General features: G+C 42.1%; 1 protein-coding gene across 1 annotated transcript; it reads right to left on the bottom strand.

The window, feature by feature from the left end:
* Positions 1-5151: 5151 nt before the first annotated feature.
* Positions 5152-24291, bottom strand: LOC126162293 (alpha-amylase-like). Its single transcript, XM_049918711.1, has 11 exons — positions 24091-24291; positions 19436-19587; positions 17831-17996; positions 14699-14814; positions 14062-14189; positions 13844-13966; positions 12514-12635; positions 10350-10566; positions 7590-7708; positions 7348-7503; positions 5152-5353 (listed from the first exon to the last, which is right to left on the bottom strand). Exons 1-11 carry the CDS (start codon positions 24262-24264, stop codon positions 5339-5341), a joined length of 1488 nt encoding a protein of 495 aa, XP_049774668.1. The 5' UTR covers positions 24265-24291; the 3' UTR covers positions 5152-5338.
* Between the last annotated feature and the right edge of the window lie 3101 nt (positions 24292-27392).

Raw genomic sequence — 27392 nt, 5'->3', positions numbered from 1 at the left:
ATAAGTTCGTCATTCAATGAGTCTTTGCAGCTAACAGTGCGCTCATGTATATCTTTCTGTACATGTGGCAGTAATCTAGGAACTGTGGATTAATCTAGTGCCTTTGCAAGGAACTGAGAAATTTGTCTGGAAGGGCTTTGAAATAATCATAGTTGCGTATCTACTTTCCTCAGCCGTTGCTCTTTAGGTGACTTCTTTTGAAACTGTTTTCTCACAAATCAAACAGTGTGCAGAATTTAGAGAACTTAGCTTCTACTTTGTTTCCCATGTACTTTCATCCCATATTTGATTAGCCAATGCTACAGATACAGTATTTTAGGTCCCGAGATGATTATTTCGTACGGCTTGCTCGAGCTCTATCTGACGACTGTGCTTGAAACAGTATTACTGAAGCAGCTAATAAAAGTTGTTACGACTTCAGAGCCTCGCTTCCTTCACTGTATGTGTTGTTCGCTCCTGTCACTACTCCATGCACTAGTGTAGTTTGTACATCACGTCCATAGAGGGACATTATTCGTTTTCCACTAGGCGGAAACTAGAATAGAGATATAAATGCACTACAGGCAGCAGTTTTTGTAGCTAAACAGTGCCAGTAAATAGATGTAAAAATCCTGAAGTGGAACGTTATCTGCAGGGAACATTTGCTCAATGACGGCGAATCCGTTCTGCTCACCTTTCGCCATCGTCGTCTGCTGGTATGTGACGATCCGAGACGATGGATTCTGCTGCAGCAATTAGCAGTAAGTACGCTAACTTCACCATTACTTTCGAAGAACTGCTGCAGTTAAGCGCCAGTAGTCGGTACTTTCTTCAGCGAGTCTTCGACGATTCAAGAGTTCCCCACCATAGTCGGTGGAAACGCAAACCTTATACGGTCTCTTCGTTCTCTGTCTCTCTATCCGAATGTTTAGATCCCTTTTTCTTACGAACAGGTAGTTGTATCAAGTTGAAATTTAAAGTTTTAGGATCCTTCCGTTGACTTAGAGTCATGAAATGTGGGAAGAAGTAAGCTTTCACAGTACAATGAATATTCTGGATTCCCAGGATGGGTGAACTATCCAGGGTGAGTCACTGACTATTGCCACCAAGAATAACTCCGAAAGTATGATAGGAGCTGAAATGTTTATGGAAACAATGGGGCCATCATATTACGTTGATTTTTTTGTTGCTACAGCGGGTCGCGTCAGAGATATGGAGGTTAACTTCATTTTTTTAATGGGATGCTATAGTTTGGTACTTATTTCCTGATAGCGGCTATCGAGTCGAATCCAGTGATATCAACGAAGGTTAAAAGGTGGCATGAACGTCCATTTACGGAATGTTTTCGAAGTGTTGAGCACTGGTATCAATGCAGTGCTGCAATCTTCTTATCATGGATTGTGTGGCATTCCTTATCACTTCGGCACTTATGGAAGCACATGATCTGACAGTTCTCTCTCACATATCTTCAGCCGTGGTTGGAACGTCTTTGTAAACAATGTCTTTTACGAATCCCCACAAGAAAAAATCCAAAGGAGTCAAATCTGGCGAACGAACCGACTACGAAAAATCTCCTCAGCGTCCAATCCAACGATTTGGGAATTGTCTCTGCAACTCATTTCTAGCCAACAGCGAAAAATGTGACGGACACCCATCGTGTTGATACCACATTCTGTTCCTTGTTCCTAAAGGTATTTCTTCAAATAACAGACCTAAGGCTTTTTGCCCGAATGTGGTATACTTCCTACCATTAAGATTTCCTTCAATGAAATAGGGGCCTATAATTCTGTCATCCAGAATCTCACACCATACGTTCACCGTCCACGGTTTTTGGTGTGCAACTTGCCGCAGCCAACATGGATTTTCAGTTGCCGAATAATGCATGTTATGCAAATAAACATTTCCATGGTTCCTGAATGTAGCCTCGTCAGTAAATAAAATCAAATTAATTAATGTGTCATTCCCCTGAATCGTAAGTTGAGCCCATCGGCAGAATTTAATGCGACGCATAATATCAGTACCAGTATATTCTTGGTGGAGACTGATATGGTAAGGATGATATTTATGGTGATGCAGAACACGAACAACACTACTCTGGCTCATGCCAAATTCCATTGCGATTTGATGCGAATTCAGAAAATGGTTCAAATGGCTCTGAGCACTATGGGACTTAACATCTATGGTCATCAGTCCCCTAGAACTTAGAACTACTTAAACCTAACTAACCGAAGGACATCACACACATCCATGCCCGAGGCAGGATTCGAACCTGCGACCGTAGCACTCGCGCGGCTCCGGACTGAGCGCCTAGAACCGCTAGACCACCGCGGCAGGCTTCGCCAATTAACACAAGGATCTCGAATCAAAGTGGAAAGAGTACTAAGTTTCGTTTCCTCGTTAGTAACTTTCCTTTTCCGGATATGTATCCGATGCGTTAAAGATCCAGTTGTTCTCAATTTATCTTACACATATTTAAATGTACGACGTGTCGGGTGAGTACGTTGAGGATATCTCTCAGAGTATAAGTCTCTTGCTCTCACTGATTTTCGTTGGCATTCTCCGTAAATGAGAAACATATCGACCTGTTCTTCGAAGGAATACATCATTCACATTCGCTTGATTCTACGACACTAGTCTTACCGTTCCTATTAGTGTAGTATTCCGAAACCGTAAAATGGTGTTTAATGTCAATAACACATTAGATGGATACTTCGTATTCGGCGAATATTTACTATTTGCACGATATACGAGAGAGAAATGTCAGAGCATGTGCTTTGATAGTTGCCTAAGTGATAAAGAATACCACTCAATCCATAATAAAAAGATTGTAGCACTGCAATGATACGAATGGTTATCACTTCGAACACCTTCTGTAGATGGACATTATCATTGGATGCGTCTCGATAGCCGCTCTCAGAAAATAAGTACCAAACTATAGCATCCCATTTAAAAAAACAAAGTTGACCTTCATATCTCTGAAGCGACCCCACCTAGCAACAAAAAACCAACGTCATATTATGGCCCCCGTTGCCCCATTCGACATTTGTCCCACAAGCGTTTCAGCTACTATTATACTTTCGGAGTTAATCTAGGTGGTAACAGTTAGTGACTCACACGGTATACATAGTTCAGTTCGTAATGAATCCTCGTTGCTGGAGTCCTGCTCCAACTTATCAGGATTTCATAACAATGTCTGCACTGTTTCTGATCTTGGGCGTAAGATTATTTATTCTTTTAATTACATTTATTGGTGTCACAATGTCGCTGAGGGCTGCTAAAGACCAATGTCCCAATGGCCACAACACGACATTTTTACATGAGCCGTCAAGTTCGGTAAGCCTTTAAGAGTCCACTATTACAACTTTACATTATGTTCGAAACCTTTGTTCACTCTGTGTTGAACTTGGATGCCGTGAAAAGAGTGCTTCTTGTGAGACAGTAGTTCTCTAGTGAGGGTGGAGTGGCAACTGAGACAGCTGCTCAGGAATACGGAGGATCACTTACTGGCTGAGCTAGAAGCATGTTCATTAGACAGTTCTTCCAGGAGAATCGGGACTCTTGGTTGACACGGGGTACATCTTCTGCTGAAACATTAAATCGTTGCTGAACATCCAGCATCCCTCGCTATGTCTTAGAACTGCATACTTGGTGAGCATGACTGGCGCCATAAAGTCATGCTCATATTTGCTGATATATGAGAGTCCCAAACGGCCTTGCCGGCCAATACGACGGACGTAGTATCGTTACAGCGTCACCTAAGCGTGCACTATGACCAAGTGACACACTCGACAGCAGTTTCCCCAGCCAGACGAGTTCAAGAGTGGCCCTACCGTGGTGCTGAGGGAGGCTAGGAGATCGTATCATCATACTGCACTACACACTGTTCGTTTGAACATCACTATTGCTTATTGTTGGTGGCTACGGATGCAGGAAGGCATGCATGCCACAACGAGTGGACCGATGCAACGGCAACAGTGGGTGGGGGGGAGGGGGGGGCGTTTACCGAGCTGTTCTGCCTTGCCTTGCATGCAATACCCCTCAACTGCTAGTACCTCTGCAGGCAGTTGCATAAAACAGGACACGCCGCGCGCCGACCGTTATGAAGCCTGCCACTCACACCACTGCATATTTGGGGTGAGCCTAGATTCTGCGTTGGAGGCGACAACCACCGGGTCCATATCTGGAGGCGCAATGGAGAGCGCCACGAAAAGCGGTTTATGGGCTCCCATCAACCAGCCAATGTGATGTAATGGTGTGGGAAGCAGTAGCTTACAGTGCTCTGTGATAGCTGCACAGTACATGCATGACACCCTGCAACTGGTAGCTCTGCCGTTCCTGTTTCAACAGGACAACGTTCGTCCTCTTACCACTGCTACATTACATACCTTCCGGCTGTGGATGGTCCACCTTGACCAGTGGCACAGCCTGATCCCTCCACGATATAAACTCCACGTGCATCCACCGACCTGTGTGATCTGCGAGCTCAGGTGCAAGCGGCATGGGATGGAATGTCAACCGACCACATCCGAGACCAGTACAACTTGTTGCCGTGACGTCTGAACGCTTGTGTTCACTGCCATACTAATATGTACGTTTTGTGGCCGTGTGGCACAATATGTTTGGTTCTCCAAAACTGAACGTGTAATCATTTCACATCTGTAGTACTGTGTACCTACCTGCCAAAATTATCGCAGCTCGCCTTGTCCAAAACCCTCTCCTGCAACTCTTTTTATGACGATGAATGTGTGTTAAAAATCGTGTTCCTTAAGTAACCAATGAGTAACTACAGTTCTCCTTAGCAGTATCTTAGTATCCTACACAGATATATGGAGCACTGAATTGTGGTATCGAAAAGCAGATAGGCAAACAAATTTAAAATCATTAAGTTACTGTTCAAGTAATTAATTTTTTTTACAGTTGTTTGTCACCACAAACTACTATTCCGAATAATATTTCTTCTTTGTCTCTTCACTAATCTGTCTTTAGAAACATAAACATTTTATTGTACATATTATCGTTCTTGACTACATTGCTTTTGTTCAGGCCAGACCCGGCCTCATCGCCCTTCTCAGTCCCAATACTGCTTTCCCAGAACTAATACTTGACAAAGACAGAATGTATTTTTGTTTTCAGAAGAAAGAGGAAACGTTTAATGGATATGAAAGACACGGCTTACATGTTACAAGCAACAAACAGAAAAAAGTTTTTATTACTGAGTTCAAAGTGTCATGTTACATCAGCCAGAGAATCTATAAAAGTAATACAATTTATGCAAGTTACTAGTGGCACAAAGTCTCTTCAGTCTCTCAGCGATGACGCAGCACATGTCTCTTTGATCCACAGTTTCCGCTGAAGATGTTTACGCGACCTTTGACTGTAATAAAACAGAAAAGAGTTGAGTGAATGACGATGAAAGCGATTACTCTTCATTTTCTTTGAATGTCTGTTCAAACACTAACAGAAGTTTTTGTTCTTCTCAATAGCTAACCATTCTTCAGACAGTATAGCAAATATGAACAGGTGATGACTGTAACAACAACCAATTTCAAACTTTTGAAATATAGTTTGCAAAAATTTGTAAATAAACATTAGCAATCAGTATACTCGCGATGCGTATCCAACTGTAGTGTAAATCAGACGCAATATCATACAGTTTACTTTTAATAAGCAAATGCAGCACTCCGTCATATGCACCAAGTAGTGGATAAGTTGTTATGCTGTAGTCGTACGATAGGGTAAACATTATTCTGGTCCGACGTTTCACTTCTGCCCCAGGAGATACGATTTCCTGAAGATCATATGACGAATTTTCTATTCACAGATCTATTCTCCTGCATACGCCGTTGCAGCATAGTTCCACTACACTGTTAAGCAAAAGGAAAGCACACCTGCGACCACTGAACGTTTCAGGGCATTGCAGCTCGTATTAGAATGAGATGTCGGTATTGTGTGATGTGAAGTTTTACGATATGAGATCTCCACTTTTAAGTGATAAACAATTGGAAGAGTGTACTTGGCGATTGATGCACAGATTTTTCCTGTGATAAAATACCAAACGCTTAACACTCTCGTAGCGACTCTGTGAGAATTCGGTTGAGCACAGTAACTGTAATAGATTTCATGCTGAAGACTGTGTAGTCTCGTAACATCGATCTTGCTTCAGTAAAATATGCACGTCATAGTTCATGATTTCTCCATAATTGTAATTCTGGTTGTATTAGGGGTAAAATACATGGAGCAAAAGGCTATTTACGACATGTACATATACCAGACGCCAGCTAAGTCGTGGGGCATGAGAGGTAATCAGTGGTTGACAAGGGAGTGACACATCAGTGGTTGACAAGGGAGTGACACAGGGCTGTAGCGTATTGCCTATGTTATTCAGTCTTTACATTTAGCAAGCGGTAATGCAAGCAAAAGAAAATTTTGGAGTAGGAATTAAAGTTCAGTGAGAAGAAATAAAAACCTTCAAGGTTTGCTGATGGTATTGTAATTCTGTCGAAGACAGCAAAGCTCTTGGAAGAGAAATTGAATTAAATGGACAGTGTATTGAGAAGAGGATATAATATGAACACCGAGAACAGGAAAACAAGGATAATGGAATGTATTGGGATCAAATCAGGTGATGTTGACGGAATTACATTAGGAAATGATACACTTAAAGTAGTAGATGAATTTTGTTATTTTGGCAGAAAATTAACTGGTTATGGTCGAATTAGAGAATATATAAAATGTAAATTAGCAATGGCAAGAAAATTTTTTCTCAAAAAGAGAAATTTGGTAACAACGAGTATAGATTTAAGTGCCAGGAAGTCTCTTCTGAAAGTACTTGTACGGAATGCAGTCATGTATGGAAGTGGAGCATGGACTACAAAAGTTTAGACATGACAAGAATAGAAGGTTTTGAAGTGTGGTGCCTCAGAATGGGCAGATCACGTAACTAATGAGGGGAGAACAGAATTGGGGAGAAAAGAAATTTGTGACAAAACTTGACTGTAAGAAGGGTTCGGTTCATAGCAAACATTCTGAGACCTCAAGGGGTCACGGATTTAGTACTGGACGGAAGGGCGTGGAGTTCAAGTTGTAGAGAGAGACGAAGGGGTGAATACAGTAAGCAGACTCATTAACAAGGAAGTTGCAATAGTTGCTAGGAGATGAAGCTTGAAAAGGATGGAGTAGCATGGAGAGCTAGATTAAACTAGTCTTCGGACTGAAGAACACAACAACCGCAACGACAGAATTCGAGAATGGTAGAGTCACGTCCACCATAACGGCAACTTTTTGCTCGAAAGCTCGTCTATTACTGAATGAAACCCGATTTGAGAGAATTAAGTGCGACAGGTGAAATTAGCACTGTAGTTTACTTACACCAGTGTGGATGGCGAGAACGCCGTCGTCTTCCGAGACCAGGATCTCGATGTAGGCGGTTCCGTCAGAGTTCACGGTGACTGACTTGCCTGTGCAGCTGCTGCCGCTCACGTCACCAGAAATGACGTCACAGTAGGTGCCTCCCGCAAGACCAGTCTGTAATAACATGAGAGCGCCTCGTTACTTTCACTGCACCGTGCCACATTTCGGGGCACAGCAAGTCATCTTAACACTGGGCATACCTGTAGGGTTTGCTTCAGGTCCGCATTGGCCTCGTTGTTGATGGCAATGAAGCCTACAGTGCCTCGAGAGAAGGCTATCTGGTAGTTGTCATTGTCCCACCAGTTGGCAACCTCGGTAGCTGCAAAGATAACGATCGAAAATGTCATGTACTGGATTTGTCTGTAACATCTACATCTACATCTACATGATTACTCTGCAATTCACAATTAAGTGCCTGCCAGAGGGTTCATGGAACCACCTTAAATCTACTTCTCTGCCATTCCACACTCGAAAAGCGTGTTGGCTTGGTTCAGATGGCTCTGAGCACAATGCGACTTAACTTCTGAGGTCGTCAGTCGCCTAGAACTTAGAACTAATTAAACCTAACTAACCTAAGGACATCGCACACATCCATGCCCGAGGCAAGATTCGAACCTGCGACCGTAGCGGTGACTCGGCTCCAGACTGCAGCGTCTAGAACCGCACGTCCACTCCGGCCGGCGAAAAGCGTGTTGGAAAAACGATCATTTCTCCTTCTATAGGTGGGCGCCAACAACACACCTTCATTCTCTCAGGTAAAAGTTAGTGATTGAAATTTGTTTTAATGACAGACACGCCGATTCGTACATAGTATCCTTGGCTCTCTCTCCCTATTTCACGATAATATCGTTTAATGTTTAGCGACAATACATAAAGCTCCAGAGATAACAGTTCATTGTGTCTACATCTACATTGATACTCTACAAATCACACTTAAGTGCCTGCCAGAGGCTGGTATGTATTACACTTGTCTGTAGCCACCGGTGATTAGTGTTTAATGAATATTAACGACGTGCTAAGGGATATCATTTAGAATTTTTCCAGGCCAGTGAGCAAGTCACGGACATATAAAATGAAGCTGGTGTGAGGAAAACAATGTATGAGAAAAATGTTGTATCAGGCATCGTATCTAATGTTTCTGGTCACATAACGCTCTTCACGACAATCTCTTACGCTAGCGGCAACAGTTCTCCTACTGCCCGCCAGGGATTTTCTACGCTGTCCACTGGAACAACACTGCGTACCCAGTCTAGTAGCAACAGCAGCTTCTGTGTCTCTCCTTGTAACAGAAAAAAACAGACTAACGTATGATAATGAAAAATTATCATAGATCGATGGGAAAAAGAGGAAAAGACTATGTGAAGATGGTTTGGAGCAAAATCAAGAAAAGGGAAACGACCTCCAATAACAGAGAGTGTAACAACGTTGCTTACTGTTATTGTAATGCTGCTGTTTGTGTAAGAAACTTGATTAATGAGATATGCTGATACTTCACGTCTGGTATAGAACTCAGTCTAGGCTTAAGGAACGTTTATGATGCTCACACATCACTGGCACGGCTCCCCACGACAAAACAAGTCTACTAATTCTAGCAGAGCATTTAGCGTGCAGAATCGCTGGTAGCTATGATCCTCGCCAGGTCAGGATATCAAGCCGGTTTGTGTGTGGAGTAGCGGCCATCTTCTTCCGTTCTGAAACTTAGACTGCGATTGGTTTATTCATTGTCATTCTGTCCATGCCGTTCTCTGGAAGGCTGCTTCTCTCTTACACGGTTTCTCTTCCTCGGGCACCATACACTTCATTCTAACTCTGAAAACTTCTGTGTACTGCGTGACAAAGGGTATGTACCATTGTGGCACATAGAAGGATTCTTCCCATTCCACCTGCCTATGGAGCGCGGGGTATTTGGGGGTCATCTTCCAATCTGTAAGCGTTTGTCAGTTTAGATATTTCAACAATGTACCTGAAAATACTAATTCGTCGTCTTACGGTACTTGAGAATTCACATAAATGCTTTCCTCTTTCTTCGCTCCTGTTTCATTGAACGCTGAAGGTACGTTCCTTTTTAGAGCTTGAATTTACTCAAGAAACAAAATGTTAAGACCACGTCCATCTTCATCGGCAATAGACAAAGACCGTTAACTAAGCTACAGCACACGTATGGAACGCTGCAATAGTACAATCATGTCGGAATACTAGATTATAAACTGTCAGGTTACATCAAAATAACGGAATTAAAATCTGAATTATTTGTTGCGTCGAAGTCAATATTAACTCTATCATTTAACTATCAAGGCTACAATCCCTGAGAATTGTGATTACATTTCTAGATAATAACTATTTCTCTTGCGATGACACTCCCAGAAACATCTCATGCATGCTAGTAAGTGCTCTCAGAGGTGCATAAGAGAAGACGGTGACGACAGCTGCTGAAATACTTTCGGCATCGGACTCAGATATTTCTTGTGGACAATACTCACTATCCAAATATGTCGTTAATGAGATGTGTTCTGTGAAAGCCGGATTGCTCAGAAGAGATGAGCAAATATTAACCGAGCCACATCTAGTTACAAATATGTAGTGCTGAGTATGGGTTTACCAGCTGAGCCACTGAAAGCTACCAACATTACAGATAGGGCTAGATTTCAACGATGTATTTTCAATGATATAAAGCCGTTACAGAAGAACTCACAGCAAAACTGAAATTTAAATCCTACTCCACTGTGGGTTAGAGACGTTTCACGTGCTTATGGCGTAGACTAGGTTTCGTTTCTTCGTTCGCGTAAACAAAAATTTCACTTGGTATGTACACACCACACTCATACATCTCGAGAAATTACTTATAAGAAATGTAAGAAAAATGTCGTGAATGGACGATACCAATTTGCTAGAAAAAATAATCCTTTAGAAATACATACGAAGTTATCCAGAGCACGGGCCAAATGACAGTATGTACTTACTTCCAGCGACATTCCTGAAGCCGACCATGTTGTATATCTGCCTCCAGCGGTGCTCGCACACCCACGGGCGGGCGCAGGAGCCGTCAGAGTTGATGGTGGGAGTGATGATGGCCTGGTTGCTGTCCTGTGGGGGTCCGTCATCTGAGCTGCTGAACTCGTAGCTGGACATCACTCGTGGGAAGCCGAACGGCCACGCCAACATGAAGGCGTTCGCCATCTGAAAATATTATCAACTGATAAATATCATAAGCGGGTTTAATTACAGTTTTTCTAATGATTTTATTCCATTCAGCAACACGTAGCACTGCATACGGAGAGAACTGCGAGACATGCACTTTGTTTATGGTTCAGCATACACAACTGCAATTCTACACTTGTTATTATAGGTAGTGGTATGTCACATTAGTGGTAGACCAAATTGTGAGGGTGGAAATACACAAATCAAAAAAAGTTTGATAAAATTCGCATTACAACTAAATATTTGTGTAGGTAATTTTGCAGTTTCGACTGGGTTTCTTATCAAACTTTAATCCAAATAATTTTATGGATTTCTTCTACTTGAATCTTACCATAGTTTGTGTAAGATCTGGGGAAAACTTTACAACAAGTGAAATACATATACAAATACAAATACATATACATATACAAATATATTTCGTTAAGCAATCAGGTGCCGGAAAAGAATATTAGAGAGCACTAGACCTATGGAAATACGCCCGTGGAGAAGGGACTAAAAATTCTCCTTCTTCAAACACTGCTACACCAAAGTTGATTCAGGCTTTGTTTTATGACAGCCTTGCGTTCGTACGGAGCCACTGAATAGCATGTAGCATGTAGCGTTGTACTGCCCCTCTTACTGTTTCACTACGCAACGTGAAGCGATACACGTGGAGAGAACTGCGACACCTGTTCTTTCCTAATGCAGCAGCAGGACGTAACGGTCGAGAAGCTCAGCAAAAGTGCAGCGAACGTTTCTCTGTACGAGTATGTCCGCATTATTATGGATGAGCAGATGAACTGAACGAAAGACCAAGATGCCAAGTTCAAGGCAAATGTAGCGTCCAAGGGGCTTTTCTGGAACTCTACGATAGGGAGAGAAACTGGAAAGAAATTTACTGGCATAGTTCTCTGTAAGCACAATCTCTGTGTGGGACAAGATCATCTTGCGTCGAGAAAAAATGCAGCAATTTTCTGTGTGTTAACGTACGGTAGGCGGATAGTTTTGCTTCACAAGAGCAACAGAAAAACAGATTTCAGATTACTTGAGCGGTCAACATGGAGACTTTATCTCCAGTACCGAAAATCTTGAGCACCAATCGAACAAGTTCAACAGACGTCTTAGAGAGCTGCTACAATCACAAAGATATCTTCACTGGAAATCTAAACGTAACCACAACCTCCTAGACAATCAAAAACTGCCGGCCAGTGTGGCCGAACGGCTCTAGGAGCTTCAGTCTGGAACCGCGCGACCGCTACGGTCGCAAGTTCGACTCCTGCCTCGGGCATGGATGTGTATGATGTCCTTAGGTTGGTTAGGTTTAAGTAGTTCTAAGTTCTAGGGGACTGGTGACCTGAGATGTTAAGTCCCATAGTGCTCAGAGCCATTTGAACCATTTTTTCATTGTCGCACTGTAAAGCCCCCTTTGTCTCCTGCTCGACGAAAGCATATTGCTGTGTAATTTAACATTGTTGTCGTGAGGCAGCACGTTAGTCCTTCTGGGTTCACACACGTGGGACTTAAGCTCCTGTTTTGGATGTATTGTTTACTGCATGCCGCTTGGATGGTGTTTACTTTTTAATTAACGTAATCTGTTTCCATTGTAGTAGTTGTGAGTTTAATAAATTACGTTGACACGTATGGACGTTAGCAAGGATGGTCGATCCCTCATGGCTCAGTCCTTCCTCGCATTGCAACCAAAACGTAATAAGTGCGCTACATTGAGCAAAAAAGTGAAGTCTGGGATGTTGGTGCTGGTGTATTAAGCGTGATATTTAATTTTCTTCGTCATATAAAATTGGTACCAACTCAGGTGATGATTGTTGAGATTATTAACTCAAAGAGAGATGCATGTCTCGGTAAAGTGAGTTATCTGCAACACACGTCCAAAAATACTGATGTATGAAAGTAGTTACTTTTGCGAGCTGTTACAAGAGAGGAACCTACCTTGTACAGCTTAGGGGTCTGGAAGGTGATGACGCTGCCACCACCTCCGTGACCTCTCTGGTTGTCGTGGTTATCGATGAACACAAGGGCACTGGTTCCGGCTACTAGACCCCACTCTTCACCTGAAATTCGATGCAGAGAATAAAGCGCCTTGTACTGCATCATACAGAAACCATGCGACAAGTCACAAAAGGTAAGAGTAAGAAAAAGATTGAGGTGACAGATACAAATGAAACTGCGAGAGGGGTTAGACAAGTCTTTTTTCTTTCACATAAACTGTTAAAAACTGCTTTCAACAAAAGAGTGATTTGACAGTACAAGAAAAAATAATCAAATGTGTAAGATTTGCTGATGACATGGTATTACTAAGTGAAAATGAAAACCCACTTAACAGTATTTTAAAGGAACTGAAAAACTAGTTGTGAAGAATATGGAACTAAAATATATGTAAAGACTACTGACGCAATGGTTTTTACAAGAGAACGAAAGAAGGTAAAAGTGAAAGTTTCTAATAATTTAGTGAAAGAATTTGATAACTTTACGTAGCTAGGATGTAAAATAACCAGTGACACGGCATGTAACCAAGTAATAAAAACAAGAATACGTGTTATGAAATAAATATTTTACACAAGGAAGCATTTCCCATGGTCCATTAAAATAGCTGTTAAGGAAAACTGTAGTGAACTGTATTGTATGACTTGTTGTTCTTACTTTGCAGAACCACGGACACTGCGAGGGAGAGAGGACGACTACCTCGATGCTTTCCGGATGTGAATTTGGAGAAGCATTTCAGGCGTTAAATGGACAGAAAAAATGAGCACTGTGCATGTGTTACACGTGGGGAACGGAAAGGTAAATACTGGAAACATTTAGAGGAGGAACAAAAGCTGGGCTCGGTGCTAGATGAGAAGGGTTTACATAATAATTGACGCATTAGAAGCACCAGAGGAAGAAGAAGATACCAGCCATTTCACGACATCAAGACAGCTGCATAACATACAGTGTATAATCTGTCAACGAGATGAATACATCACTATCTTCGTGTGATGTTCCGTGCCATGCCGTGAGTGTAAAATTAGCCATCACAAGCTGTAAACTAGAAATCATTAATCAAACAGCAAATTTCATTATAGGATGTAATGTCTATACCACATGTCGCCAAGGTGCAAGTGTTACCCCTGTAGCATCACGCATAGGAACTGATTATATCTCTAATGACTATAGAAAACATTTGAAGATATGAATCAGACGGATGTTGGTCGCATCACGTAAACTCTATCATTTCTAAATTAAAAGTTGAGGACATGCGTTGTGAGATAATTTTTCTTACCGAAGTTGACTAGCCACTTCAGCTGGTTTTGTCTGTTAAAGCACTTTGCTAGCTCGGTTCCATACTGGAATTCGCACACTCTTCCAAGGCCGACATATTCAGATTTCTTGACCGCTTCAGTGCCTAAAAATGAAAAGAAAACCACATCATATACTTCCTGACCTTTGTAACATATGCTGTTTCAGTATACACCCTGTCAGATATGTTTAATGTCTCACCAGGATCAATGACCTCCTGGTAGATGAAAGGTCTCTTCCCGCTTCCAAATACACCGCTGTCCAGATCGCTCAGCTGGCTGTAGATCATGGCCAGGTTGTCGGGCCACATGTGCTTAGCTGCGTCAATTCTGAAGAGGAGAAATAACACCGTGACAGACAGAGCTGTTAACCGGGTGGTAAACAAATAAGCGTGAAATTTTCAGGCCTATCTTTTCTAGTTCTTCTTACATTGACTCTTATATTTATTTTTGCTGACATTATCCAGAAATATACATATTCTGTCAAACACTTTCGAAAAATATTTAATTTTAATATAAGGTCTCTAACCGACTTACCAAAAATTTATTGGCATGGCAGGTAGCATCCATGAAACAGTTTTATGTTATAAAATAGGGACTTTATCTTCCAAGTTGATAACTTATCCACTTACATGGCTGATGTATACATTTTTCAAAGAAACTGTTCTTTTACAAAAAAAAAGAAAAGAAAGCAATAGTCACTCTAAATCACCTGCTGCGCATTCTCTGAGTAACGTACAGCAAATCGGATCAAGGCCCACAGAATTTCCTGGTGACACATTTCCTTTTATGTGCTATAGTTACATAACACACACAAAATTTCTGCTCGGTGAACCTACCTGAAACCAGCAACTCCCTTGCCGATGAGAGTGTTCATGTAGGCGGCAATCTTTCCACGCACAGACTCAGATCCGTCATTCAGATCGTGGAGACCAGAAAGTTCACAGTTACGTACCTGTGGTGAGAAATGATAATTGTACTCACTCCAAACACTGACTCAGAGCTGTCCAACAATTTAAATGCTAACAAATATGTGTAGAGAATATTCTGCTATTTACTGATTTTTAACACTCGTACAAATTCGGTAATAATATACAGGGTGCCCCATTTATCTTGACCACCCTAAATAAATGTTAGTCCAGATGAAAATTACAAACTGTTTCAAGCAAATGTTCTATAGCCGTCAGGGAGACATCAGTCAGCATGATTGCCTTCGTTGTAGCTTTGGTCTTTACAAAGATATGAACAGGGGTATGACTTTTTTAATTGGCACTCTGTATTTTTTATTCGGTAATTCATTGCCTCTCTTAAAGACCTATTCAAAAATCTATCACACAGTACCAGTCACTGAAACACAGCGTTATTAGTTACATAACATGACATTGACGTTGACGCTTCCAGCGCTTGGTTAAGGTATTCGGGGTAATGGAACACATCCACGTGCTCACGTTGACAGAGCACAAATATAAACATAAGGAGAATGCACACCCGCCACTCCGTCAACCACCTTCAGTTGAAGAGTTGTGTGAGTAGAACGTACACCAGCGAAGAGAAGGTAGAAATGCTTCATCTATGGGGAATGTTAGCTATCAGAATAGTAATTGATTAATTGCAATACTGTTTTCTTATGTACGGTTTCATTTAGAACAGTAAGTTAGTCCTTTTAAATACTGTTGTGCAGAGTAGGCATACAGTAAAGGCTGTCCTTCGTACAAACTGCATCGACATAACATTTCTTTTATTGTTGTTGTTGTTGTTGTTGTTGTTGTTGAAGGTAGGCGAAATGCTACGCAGGCAGAGGAACTGTACAGAGAGCGATATCTTGACAAGAACCTACCTTCCCGACGGATGTTTTCTCGTCTTGTTGCGACGCTTCAGAAAACGGGAAGTTTCAACCCACAACAACGCAATCGTCTTAGCACTCGCACATACGAAGCGGCCGAAGTTACTGTTCTCGCTTCCGTTGCCATGAATCCACATGTGAGCACACGACAGCTTGAACACAAGACTGGCATTCCTAAGACCAGTGTACATCGTATTCTTACACGTCACCGGTTCCATCCTTACCATGTACACCTACATCAAGAGATGCATGGGAATCATTTCCAGAATCGTGTACAGTTCTGTCAGTGGACACAGCAGCAAATCCTCGCCAACCCGAACTTCTTCTCCAATCTTCTATTTACCGATGAATGTTCCTTCTCAAACAAAGGACGGGTAAATACAAGGAACATGCATTATTGGTCCGGCGACAACCCACTATGGCTTAGACAGGTGGAACATCAGCGTCAATGGAGAGTGAACGTCTGGTGTAGGATGCTTGGTACTACAATTATTGAGCATTATTTCATCAATGGTATGGGCACAGCGTATGTAAAATTCCTCAGTCGAATTCTTCCTCCTCTTCTGGATGATGTGCCGCTGTGAACCAGAATGATTATGTGGTATCAACACGATGGATGTCCTGTACACAATGCTTTGCGAGTACGTCGTGTTCTGAACCGAAGGCATCCTGCCAGATGGATTGTTCGAGGAGGAACAGTTACTTGGCCTGCTAGGTCTCCTGATTGAAATCCTCCGAACTTTTTTATTGGGGATGCATTAAAGACGTTGTCTGTCGCGATATTCCAACTCCAGAGGACACGCAGGAACGTATCGTGCTTGTTTGTAATTCTCTTCAGCAGGCAACACTGGAAGCAGTAAATAATTCTTTCATTCAACGAGTGCATCAGTGTATCGAGGTCCTGGGTCACCACATGGAGTACCTTTGAATGTTCTACTCCTGGTCAATGGTACAAGAGACCCAAAAGTCAATTTTGTGTTATGTTTTTACTTGGTTGTCATTTGTTTTCTGACAACTCCAGCAAGTTGGTGATTCCAGGCTCAAAGTCAGTGTCGTGTTATGTAATTAACAACGTTGTATTTCAGTGAATGGTACACTGCGATACATTTTGGAATAGGTCTTTAGGAGAGGAAATGAATATACCAAATAAAAAATCCAGGGTGCCATTTAAAAAAGGCATAGTGCTGTTCATATCCTTGTAAAAAACAAAGCTACAATGAAGGCAATCATGCTGATTGATGTCCTCCTGACGGCTAAAGAACATTTGCTTGAAGAATTTTGTATTTTGCATTTGGACAAACAGTTATTTGTGGTGGTCAAGATAAATGAGACAACCTGTATGAGTTAGTAATATATCCCAGTCATATCCTAGAAAGTAATTATAAGCCAAATATTAACAAATAAAAGATTCTTCTGGTACAGAATGAGAATGAATAGGAACAGTACCAGCGTCCTGTTATTTTCTGATCCACTACATATTTCAAATGACCTACTCAGTTACACACTGAGGCCACATATGTGGACAGCGGCATGCCGGTACGCTTGCCTGATATCGGAGGGCAACAAATAATTTAGAAGGGTTTCTATGATCTCTCCCCATAATTTCTGACCAACACCAGAATGATTACATTAAAGTGATCGTTTGGGTTAATACTTGCGTGATATTGAACATTCGCCTCCGCATGTGTTCAGTTGGCTACACGCTCCGTCCCAGAAACACATTAACAAATCAAGAAATCAGATTGAGCTGACTTTTATATGATAGATAGACCATTAGCTCATATGAACTTTTCCCCCGTCGTAAAGGTAAACTCACTAAGATAGGCACGTGACCACGATGGTAAAATATTTTCTAAATTAAATACGGTAGACTGCCCAACTTTTGTGAGTTCCAAAGAGGCATTAACGCTAGCTTAGAATCTTGGAACATTATATTTGCTTTGATTTCCATTGAAGCTACTCTTTAGTCAATAGTGCCTTGTACTTCGCTTGAATTCAAACTGAAGCGTAAAAGCATAAAAAATTAATCTACAATAGAAAGAGTGAGATCTATTATCGGTGATGTTTGATAGCCGCTACAGAAAAATCGATATTCTCTTTTTCTACATTGAAATATTTAACTACTTACGTTGGTAGCGTCTTGGTAGTTGTTCACGGTACACGGTGGGTAATGGAAATCAGATTGCGTGTATGGGACGTCTGGGTAGTTGTATCCACTCGGTTTGCTGCCGCCAACGCCGCTCAGACCGTCCCATGAGGCACTCATGTGATTGATGACAGCGTCCACGTAGATTCTGCCACAAAGAAGGGTTCAAAACTAATCAGTTGAAACTGTCTGTGTCAACGTAATACAGTTTACTTTTCTGCTAAAGTCTGCGAAATACACTTATTAGTACAATTGATAATGGAATATACACGGTTAGAAACCAATATTTTTGCATATTAATGCCTACCTTCATCTTTCGTCGGTATAACTTGTAAATGTAAGTATAAATTACTATTGAATGGAATGTGGAAATACAAACGGTGTACAATTAATCTTTCTCTGACGCAATAATAGTAAACCAAGAACGTTAAAACTACTGCTCTGAGTATAACAAAGTGAGAGATGCTTCAGGATGTAAGTGGAAAACTGTTTACCTTCATATTTTTACCTAGTGCGAGGACATTTATATCTCCGATGGCGGCACTGTCAGCTGGAAACTGACATAATCTAGTCTCACCTTCTCATTCCTAGATATTTCAGTGTTTTTTCATCTTCAAGACGAACGGTACGATAGAAGAAACGTTACTAGAGAACTTACAAGGATTCCGTGCACGATAGTCAAGCACATTATTGTACGTTGTTTGTGTGAATGCCTCTGGATCTTGGAAACTTTTCTAATACGCTCGGTTCCATATGGTTAAGCAGGATAAGGTACCACGCTGGCTATTTTCATCTTGGTTGTGGTTATCACAATAGTAAGATTAATTATGAAATATCTCTACTATAAGAATACGGAATACCAAGAGGTCATTCGCACTCATTGTTGAATACGACATACATTTCTGTTATCGCTGCATTGCGAGCTATGAATGAAATTCGTTACACATGTTTTGTAAGTATATACCACCGTGAAGCCATAAATACTATGTCAGAAAAGTACATCTACATCTACATCTACATTTATACTCCGCAAGCCAACCAACGGTGTGTGCCGGAGGGCACTTTACGTCCCACTGTCATTACCTTCCTTTCCTGTTCCAATCGCGTATGGTTCGCGAGAGGAACTACTGCCGGAAAGCGTCCGTGCGCGCTCGAATCTCTCTAATTTTACATTCGTGGTCTCCTCGGGAGGTATAAGTAGGGGGAAGCAATATATTCGATACCTCATCCAGAAACGCACCCTCTCGAAACCTGGACAGCAAGCTACACCGCGATGCAGAGCGCCTCTCTTGCAAAGTCTGCCACTTGAGTTTGCTAAACATCTCCGTAACGCTATCACGCCTACCAAATAATCCAGTGACGAAACGCGCCGCTCTTCTTTGGATCTTCTCTATCTCCTCCGTCAACCCGACCTGGTACGGAACTCACACTGATGAGCAATACTCAAGTATAGATCGAACGATGCTTGGAACAGAATGGCTGTTGCCGTAATAACGTACACGTCTAGCCAGCTGTGGTATGGTGTCCGTTTGCTGCCATAACGAAGACGGCTTAATTCAGAATTGGAATCACTGAGAGCAGACTTACCGAACTCCGACATTGTTGCAGCGGCTGACCATGTCGCCGAACTCGGCCTCGGATCCGGAGCGGCTGACAATCCTGTAGGAGACAGGTTGGTAGCGCTCCCACCACGGCCTGTTGCTGCTGGTGATGGCCATGTACTCGTTGGGCGGGGATACCTGGAAGAACAAACATGGTTGCTACGAAACGTGTGCCTCATACCACACTCTCACGAGGTGGGTTTGACTAGGGGAGATAGGGATTTTTAATGGCATGTACGTGTCTACAACAGTTCCAATGACAGTTTGAAAAATGTAGAGAGGCACAAATCCTCAGATTACCGAAACTAGCAGTAGTTCGTGTTGTAAATTAAAGGACGTTTTTTGGAAACCGTTAAACAATACAGGGCCCTCGTCTTTGATGAAAGAGTTCCATGTTTTGCATTTTGGATTTTATTGATTGCATCGTCTCGTAACTATTTTTTCATGACAACTTATTTTAAACTGTCGGTAACGATTGCATTAATTTACTGGAATTTATAGTCATTTTGATATTCTACCTGGACAGGTTAATGGCCTATCAGGAATATTTCTACCTGCGGGATCAGATTTTTGTTTAGAATTCCTCTGCTCGAGGTGAACTGTGTTCGAGGTGAACTGGAGCATCGCACAGTCTAACCCATTGTGTACAATCTTTATCTATGTTTTTTGTAAAGGACATTTGTGGGAGACCCTGCCAGATCTTACTCCACCGCCAGCATACCCCTCTGCTCCCAATTACGTAATCCTCTCCAGATGGCACTGCATCACCCTGGGATCGCCAGACTACTCGGCAAATATGTCTTTGTAACACATATGTTGGAAACGTCCTATCTTTCAGAGTAATGAAACGCCATGACATGAGAATACGTGTTGGCGAATGTACCCTGTATTGCCTATAAGTGTTATTTGTTTCGTAGATTAAAAGAGGAGTCCTAGCGGTGGTCTCTGGTAAAATACACGGACAAGACAGAATTCGTCGCAGCTGGAAACAATACGAAAGACTTGCAGGTAAGGCTAGAAATAACGATCTGTAAGTTATGTAAATACCGAGAAGTGTAAATAACAAAAAAACGCAACATATAAACTGAAATTGTGAAGAGTGTAGGTCAAGGTAGAGTAGTAATAAAAGCCCTACTATGGAGTAGAGAGACAACTTACGCTACTAAGGGTAGAATAAATCGAACGAAGTTTGGAAGTATAAGTAGGTGTGGGTAAATTATAAACAAGAACAAAGCGAAAATAAAAGCAATGTAAATTGAATAGCGTGCGCGCTTTTACTTAATACCGAGAACAGGGATAATGGGCATAGAAATAAGATAACTAATGGAATTTAAAGCTGGTATTATAGAAGGCTGTCAATGGCAAGGAAAGCGTATCTGAAGAAGAGAAATTTGTTAACATCGAGTATAGATTTAAGTGTCAGGAAGTCGTTTCTGAAAGTATTTGTGTGGAGTGTAGCCATGTATGGGACTGAAACATGGACGATAAATAGTTTGCACAAGAAGAGAAGAAAAGATTTCGAAATATGGTGCTACAGAAGAATGCTGAAGATTAGATGGGTAGATCACATAACTAATGAGGAAGTATTGAATATAGTTGGGGAGAAGAGAAGTTTGTGGCACAACTTGACTAAAAGAAGGGATCGGTTGGTAGGACATATTCTGAGGCATCAAGAGATCACCAGTTTAGTATTGGGGGGCAGTGTGGAGGGTAAAAATCGTAGAGGGAGACCAAGAGATGAATACACTAAGCAGATTCAAAAGGATGTAGGTTGCAGTAGGTACTGGGAGATGAAGAAGCTTGCACAGGATAGAGTAGCATGGAGAGCTGCATCAAACCAGTCTCAGCACTGAAGACCACAACGACAAAATTATAGAAGGAAGGACAATTAAAATTTAACTTCCTTCTTATAGTGATAAAAGAAGCACACCCTCATATGGGGTGTGGACGGGAAAAGAAAGAAGTCGCAATCATTTAAAGTAAAGCATCTCGGGTTTTCCCTTAAGAAATTAGGAAAACTATGGATAATACAAATTTGGATGGCCAGAAGAGGATCTGACCCATATCTTACCACTGGGTCACCTCACCCGTTTGCCATTATGGGGCAGCTGAAACTAAATGACTGTAATTGATTGAAATGGCAAATAGGGAAGACTCATTTGAACAAAGAATGACGGTGGAAATCCTCATTAAGGAAAAAAAGCAGATGGCTAGACGCAAGATGAAGGAGACATGGACTGCAGAGACTTGAGAGAGAGTAGCAGCAGTGATAAAGTTGCTTAGTAGAACTAATGGTGGTGCAGGTGATAATGATGGGATCGAATCCTAATAAAGTCTCCCTAATTCACGTAGAGCTTATTGGAATCGTAGAAATCTAATAACTTTTAATATTCTCTTGCACTCCGAAAAGACGGCGCCTAGAATCCACAGATAACATTTAGTTCAGTGGACACTTGCAGTTACGTATAAAAAGACTTCATTAAACACCAAAAACGAGAACTACTTCCGTCTACGTAAGATTGTCTACTTTATTACATCAGTTGGTTAGTCTTCATTACACTGGCCATCCAGTACATTATGACCATCTACCTAATAACCGGTGTGTCGACGCATCATAGTATGGAAGAAATGAGGCCTTAGCAGGTCGCTGGAAGGAGATGGCATCACATCAGTACACACAAATCACCTAATTCCCGGGAAGGAGGCTGTGAGCTATGACATCACCTTCAATCACATCCCAGATCGTGTTTAGATCTGGCGAGTTGGGGGGCCAGCACATCAGCAGGAACTCGCCACTTTGTTCCTCTAACCATTGCATCACCCTCCTGGGCTCGTGACATGGCGCTTATCTTGCTGAAAAATGCCATTGCTGTCGGGAAACAAGATCGTCATGGCGGATGTACTTGCTTTGCAGCCAGTGTACGATACTCCTCGGCCGTCATAGTGGCTTGGACGCGCTCCACAGGGCCCATGGATGCGCACGGGAATGTTTCCCTGAGCATAATAGAGCCGCCTCCAGTTTGTCTCCGTCCCGCCGTACTGGTCTCAAGGAGCTGTTCCCCTGGAAGACGACTGATTTGCAACCTCCAATCGGCACGATGAAGAAGGTATCGCGATTCTGTTCATCAGACCATGCAACGCTCTGTCACTGCGCCAACGTATGCTGGCCGATGGTCGCTTGCCCATTTCAGTCGTAGTTGCCGAGGTCGTGATGTTAACATTGGCACATGCTTGAGTCGTCGGCTGCGGAGGCCCTTCGTTAGGCGTGTTCTGAAACACCTCTACTCTGTCCAGAATTAAAGCCTGATATTAGCTCTGCCACAGTGCGCCACCAGGCCCTCTTCACCAGCCTGCCCAGCCTACGACGTTCCACATCTTACTGAGGAGTGGCCGCCTAACCCTATGACGTATGGATGTAGATTCACCTTGGTTTCTCCACGCGTTGAAGACACTCGCTGCAGCACACCTCAAACGCCCGATAAAGTAGTGCAGTTTCGAGATACTCAAGCCGACTCTTCGGGCCATCACAGTCTGCCGTCAGTCAAATTCAGATAGATCATGCTGCTTCCCTATTCTACACATGGACAGCACGCTCACTGATACTAAATGCACCGTGCGCCTGTCTGACTAGCAGTCATTACTCGCCAGGTGACGTTGCTATTTGCTATCGCCTGGAAGGGTTTATATCGATAGTAGGTCGATGGTCATAATGGTTTCGCTGATCTTTCTATATTCGAGATGGAGCTCAAGAATACGGACGCAGAAATTTATAAAGAAATAAAGTTTCTCTCGAATTGACAGTGAAGAATAATGTAACATATTTTGCTTCAGTACATCAACTGATTAGTGTTTGTCTAATGCTGTGCGCAATCATCCACTACTTGATGGTTGGAGAGCCAACACTGTTGTTACATGGAGTCAACGAAAGCAGTTCATAGATATTGGCCACTGATGAATTGCGTATAGGACTAGAGTTAACTCCTTCAGCGTCAGTTAAGGCCAGAAGATCGTGCACTGACTCACCTAAACTGGTAGCTATATAATAAATATTTCATTTTATTACACTCTCTGGTTTCAGCTCTTGATGAAGAATGGGCTGCTATTTCCCCACTGGTATTCAGACACCACTGGAAGTGTTGCCAACATAGTTCAAGCCGTTATAAAGGCGAAGTGCACGAATAAGTGCCCTGATACTTCGGATTAAATAGTATATGTACTTACTAGAGCTTTAACAAATGACTCACAGACACAGTACTGACATAAAATGCTTCTATAATGGCGCCTACTATTTTGGTCTGTAGCTCTTCACAGTGCACTCACGTCTGGCTACTGCGTTGCAGTCACGCACATTCTGCTCCCCAGTGGAGAGCACCATAATCCATGAAGATGACGATTGTCCGTAAGAGAGATTTTATCGTAATAACGCTATACCGAAATCCAACAATATCGTCTCATTCTTTACAGCGTAACCAAGTATGGTTTCCTAAGCGCTAGGGTGATTAACGGTAAGCGGTAGCTGAGTCACCTGAGAACTGGGAATGCGTAGAAAAGAACGAAATTTATGCAGCCAGGGCCTGCATGACTGCTCGAGATAGGCCTTTTGAAAGGTGTACTGCTGAGACATAAACACTGCGGGCTCACCTGAACGCCGCCGTAGCCCCTGGCCGACAGGAAGTTCTCGCATTCTGACGCGATGTCCACCCACTTCCACTCGAACAGATGGACCATGGCCGACCGGCCGTCGACGACGTTGGGCTCCCACTGGGCGCTGACCGCACCCAGCAGGGCGGCGACAAAGCACAGTGTGGCACGCATTGCCGGCTTCTGCGGTACGCAACTGCTAGAGGTGGTCTCCCACACCGTCCTTTATATAGGCTATAGTCGCGGTTAGCTTGGGAAACATAATAGCCACAAAAATATCTCCTGGTTATTCCAGAGTTTGATAAAGATCAGTTCAAGTTAGTTGCAGACGATAAGAGCGTACCGCTAAGAGGATGATGGGGGAAATTCGTGATTAGCTTCATCGTTTGCCGGAATCGATGCGTTACGCTATGTACCGATAAAAAGTACGATAGAATATTCTCCGAAGATTTGAACGTCCTGTTGCACAGAATATTTGTTGCACATAGCTATGATATAAAACATCGTTCTTGACGACTTTTTTGGGATATAAGAGGGCTATCCAAAGCATTCGCCAAAAAGTTGCCCTTGCTTTAATTACGAACTAGTTCAGATGTTTGTTTGACTGATAGAATTTTCTGTTATTTTATAGAACACTACAGGCCAATGCCCAACTAAGCTGCCTGACTAACGTGCGGTTTGGCGTACGTTAAAGATTAAACTTCGTTCTCTTTCCACCGTTTTCTTTACACACTTTAATGTTTGTTTACAGTGATATTTAGGGAATAACATGATAGTTCCTTGTCACTGTTACCTTTCGAATTGTGTACAGGGTAAAGCGAAGAGAGATAACACGTATTTCGAAAACATTGTGTAAATCCTGCAAAAATGCGTATGTATCAGGTTGGTGCATATGTTCGTAGTGTTTTTGTTTTGTATGTTAGTATTACGGTTGCTCTGGATTTAGTTATGGATTGTAATTTTTTTATTTGTAAGTCACCTTTGTTATTTGAGTTTATATATTGTTATTTTGTCATTTGGAGGTAGTGAGTGCAGCGGTGGAGGCTAAGAAATGGAGTACCAAATGGAGAATTCGGAACATATCCGACGTAGCCTTCTCTCTGAATTCACTAGAGGAGTCACAACAGCGGAGACAGCCGGGAACATTTGCGCCGTGTATGGGAATGCTATAACGGGACAGAGCATCTCAAGAAAATGTATTTCTCGTGTCAGGGAGGATCGTGGTTTGATGAATATTGTGTAAACGCATTAATCCACAATAATCCACGTCATTGTACTCGAGTACTGGGAAATGTGATGAAATATGGTCACTCCAAAATCGTGCGACATGTACATGCAATGCGGAACGTTCAAAAATAGGGTGTATGGGTAACGCACGCTCTAAGCCTAAATCAAAGAAATCAGACACATGTGCATCTCTGTTTGCTCGTCATCAATTAGCTCGAGAACAACGCCGACCATTCCAGTCCTGTATCGATACTAATGATGAAAAGTCGTGTCTTTATGCTAAGGTAAGGATAACAAAGGCATAGTTCAGCGCAAACAAGACTCCAAGTAAAAGACTTACACATGACCACAAAACATAACGTTATACATCTGGTGTAATTGCGACGTTGTGGTGTGTTACGGATTGGTTCCCCGAACTGTAATAATCACTGCTGACATTTATTGTCAACAACGGAGACGTCTTGTAGACGCTATCCAGTAACAACGACCAGAAAGACTGCGTGAAGTGATACTACTCTACTACAACACCCGCGCTCATTCTGCTAGACTCGCTAAACGCACTATACATGAGTTGGCTTGGGATGTCGTTCCACTCTCACCTTACTCACATGTTCTTGCCCTCAGATTTTCACCTTTCCGTTTTCAAAAATCTTCAAGGAACGTCCTTTTTGGATGAAAATGCACTCCGGATATAGTTCGACGAGACCTTCGCCTGAAAACCACGTGATTTCTACAGTCGCAGACTCAGAAAGCTAGCCCGGTGTTGACAGATTGATTGATGACTAAAGTCTCTATTACTTCGGTCCCTTTATGTTTAACAAACTTACCGAAAAACGCTACGAACTTATGCACAAACATAACACAAGCATAAATGCTTGCCAAATCTGTGGCACACATGTCTCATCTATGAGAAAAAATCGCTTTTGTTAATATGTCACTGAAATTGGAATATTTAACATTATCTAAAAGAACTGTATTTTGCCAACTTTACTCCTACGGTAGGTACGATGACTCACCATGGGTTAGAGAGATGCCCTCTGGTTGTACTTTGTAACTTGTTCGATTAATTATATAAATAAGTAAAACCTCCTGGTCCACAGCTGGGTTAAGAATCGTTCATTACGATTTCAGGCCAATAGAAACAATTAAGGAATCAAAATAACACTTAACTATCATAAGAGCATGTGGTAAGTGATACAAACGCGAAAACTACATGGAAATATTCGTGGATAGGTGACTACACAAACAAAGAAATTACAAGATACGAGGTATTGTTCCACTTTTATATAACTGCTGTTTTGTTGCTTTTTCTTTTCATTTCTTCCACAAAGGGTTGTATATTGAACAGACACTACATGTAACTAGTCAGCTTTAGATTGGCTTGCAGAGTAATTTTCAATGCGTTCTACACATTCACAAACATTTAATTCCTCTGAGTCGTTACAGCATCGGTCGGTTTCTCAATTCATTTTCCCCCCAAGAAACTCCGTTCATTATCCCATTGTAGGATTCAGCGCGCTGTCTTTAAACTGCAAACGCAATACAGGTGAATTATCAAACTATATGAAAGTAATTACGCAAAATTGCCGCACAGTAAACTGACACCAGTTTCAGATTTTAGGAGGGAATTTCCTCAGCGACTGGCAGAGCTAAGTACCGGAAATTTCACGAACGCAGCACAATATTATTATACAGGGTGGTCGAAAACAGTCTGAGAATCTAGTAAGGATGTGGCAATGTAGACTGTACTGAGAAATAACTCTTAAGAAACTCCGTATGCGAGTCAATTAGCATTGAAGTTAGTTAGTTAGGCCCTTGCGCGCACAGATTCAAGCGGCAAGCCAGAAACAATCAGTGTCAGTTCTTCCCATAGTGCAAATGATGGCGTAGAAACTGCTCAGCTTTTCACTCGATGTTGATCCTTACTAATGTCCCATGTCCATTTTTGTATCGCCATCTTTTTCGGTTTTAGAAAAACAAACGAAGCTAATGTCTGGTGACGCCGTCTCTAGCAGACCGCTCGCATCTGCGTTGCACAGCGGCCTGATTGGCTAACTTCAAAGCTGATGACCTCG

This window comes from Schistocerca cancellata, chromosome 2 (genome assembly GCF_023864275.1).
Source record: "Schistocerca cancellata isolate TAMUIC-IGC-003103 chromosome 2, iqSchCanc2.1, whole genome shotgun sequence".
Lineage (NCBI taxonomy): Eukaryota > Metazoa > Arthropoda > Insecta > Orthoptera > Acrididae > Schistocerca > Schistocerca cancellata.
The sequence above is the reverse complement of the archived record's forward strand: the minus strand, read 5'-3'. Positions and strand labels throughout refer to the sequence as shown.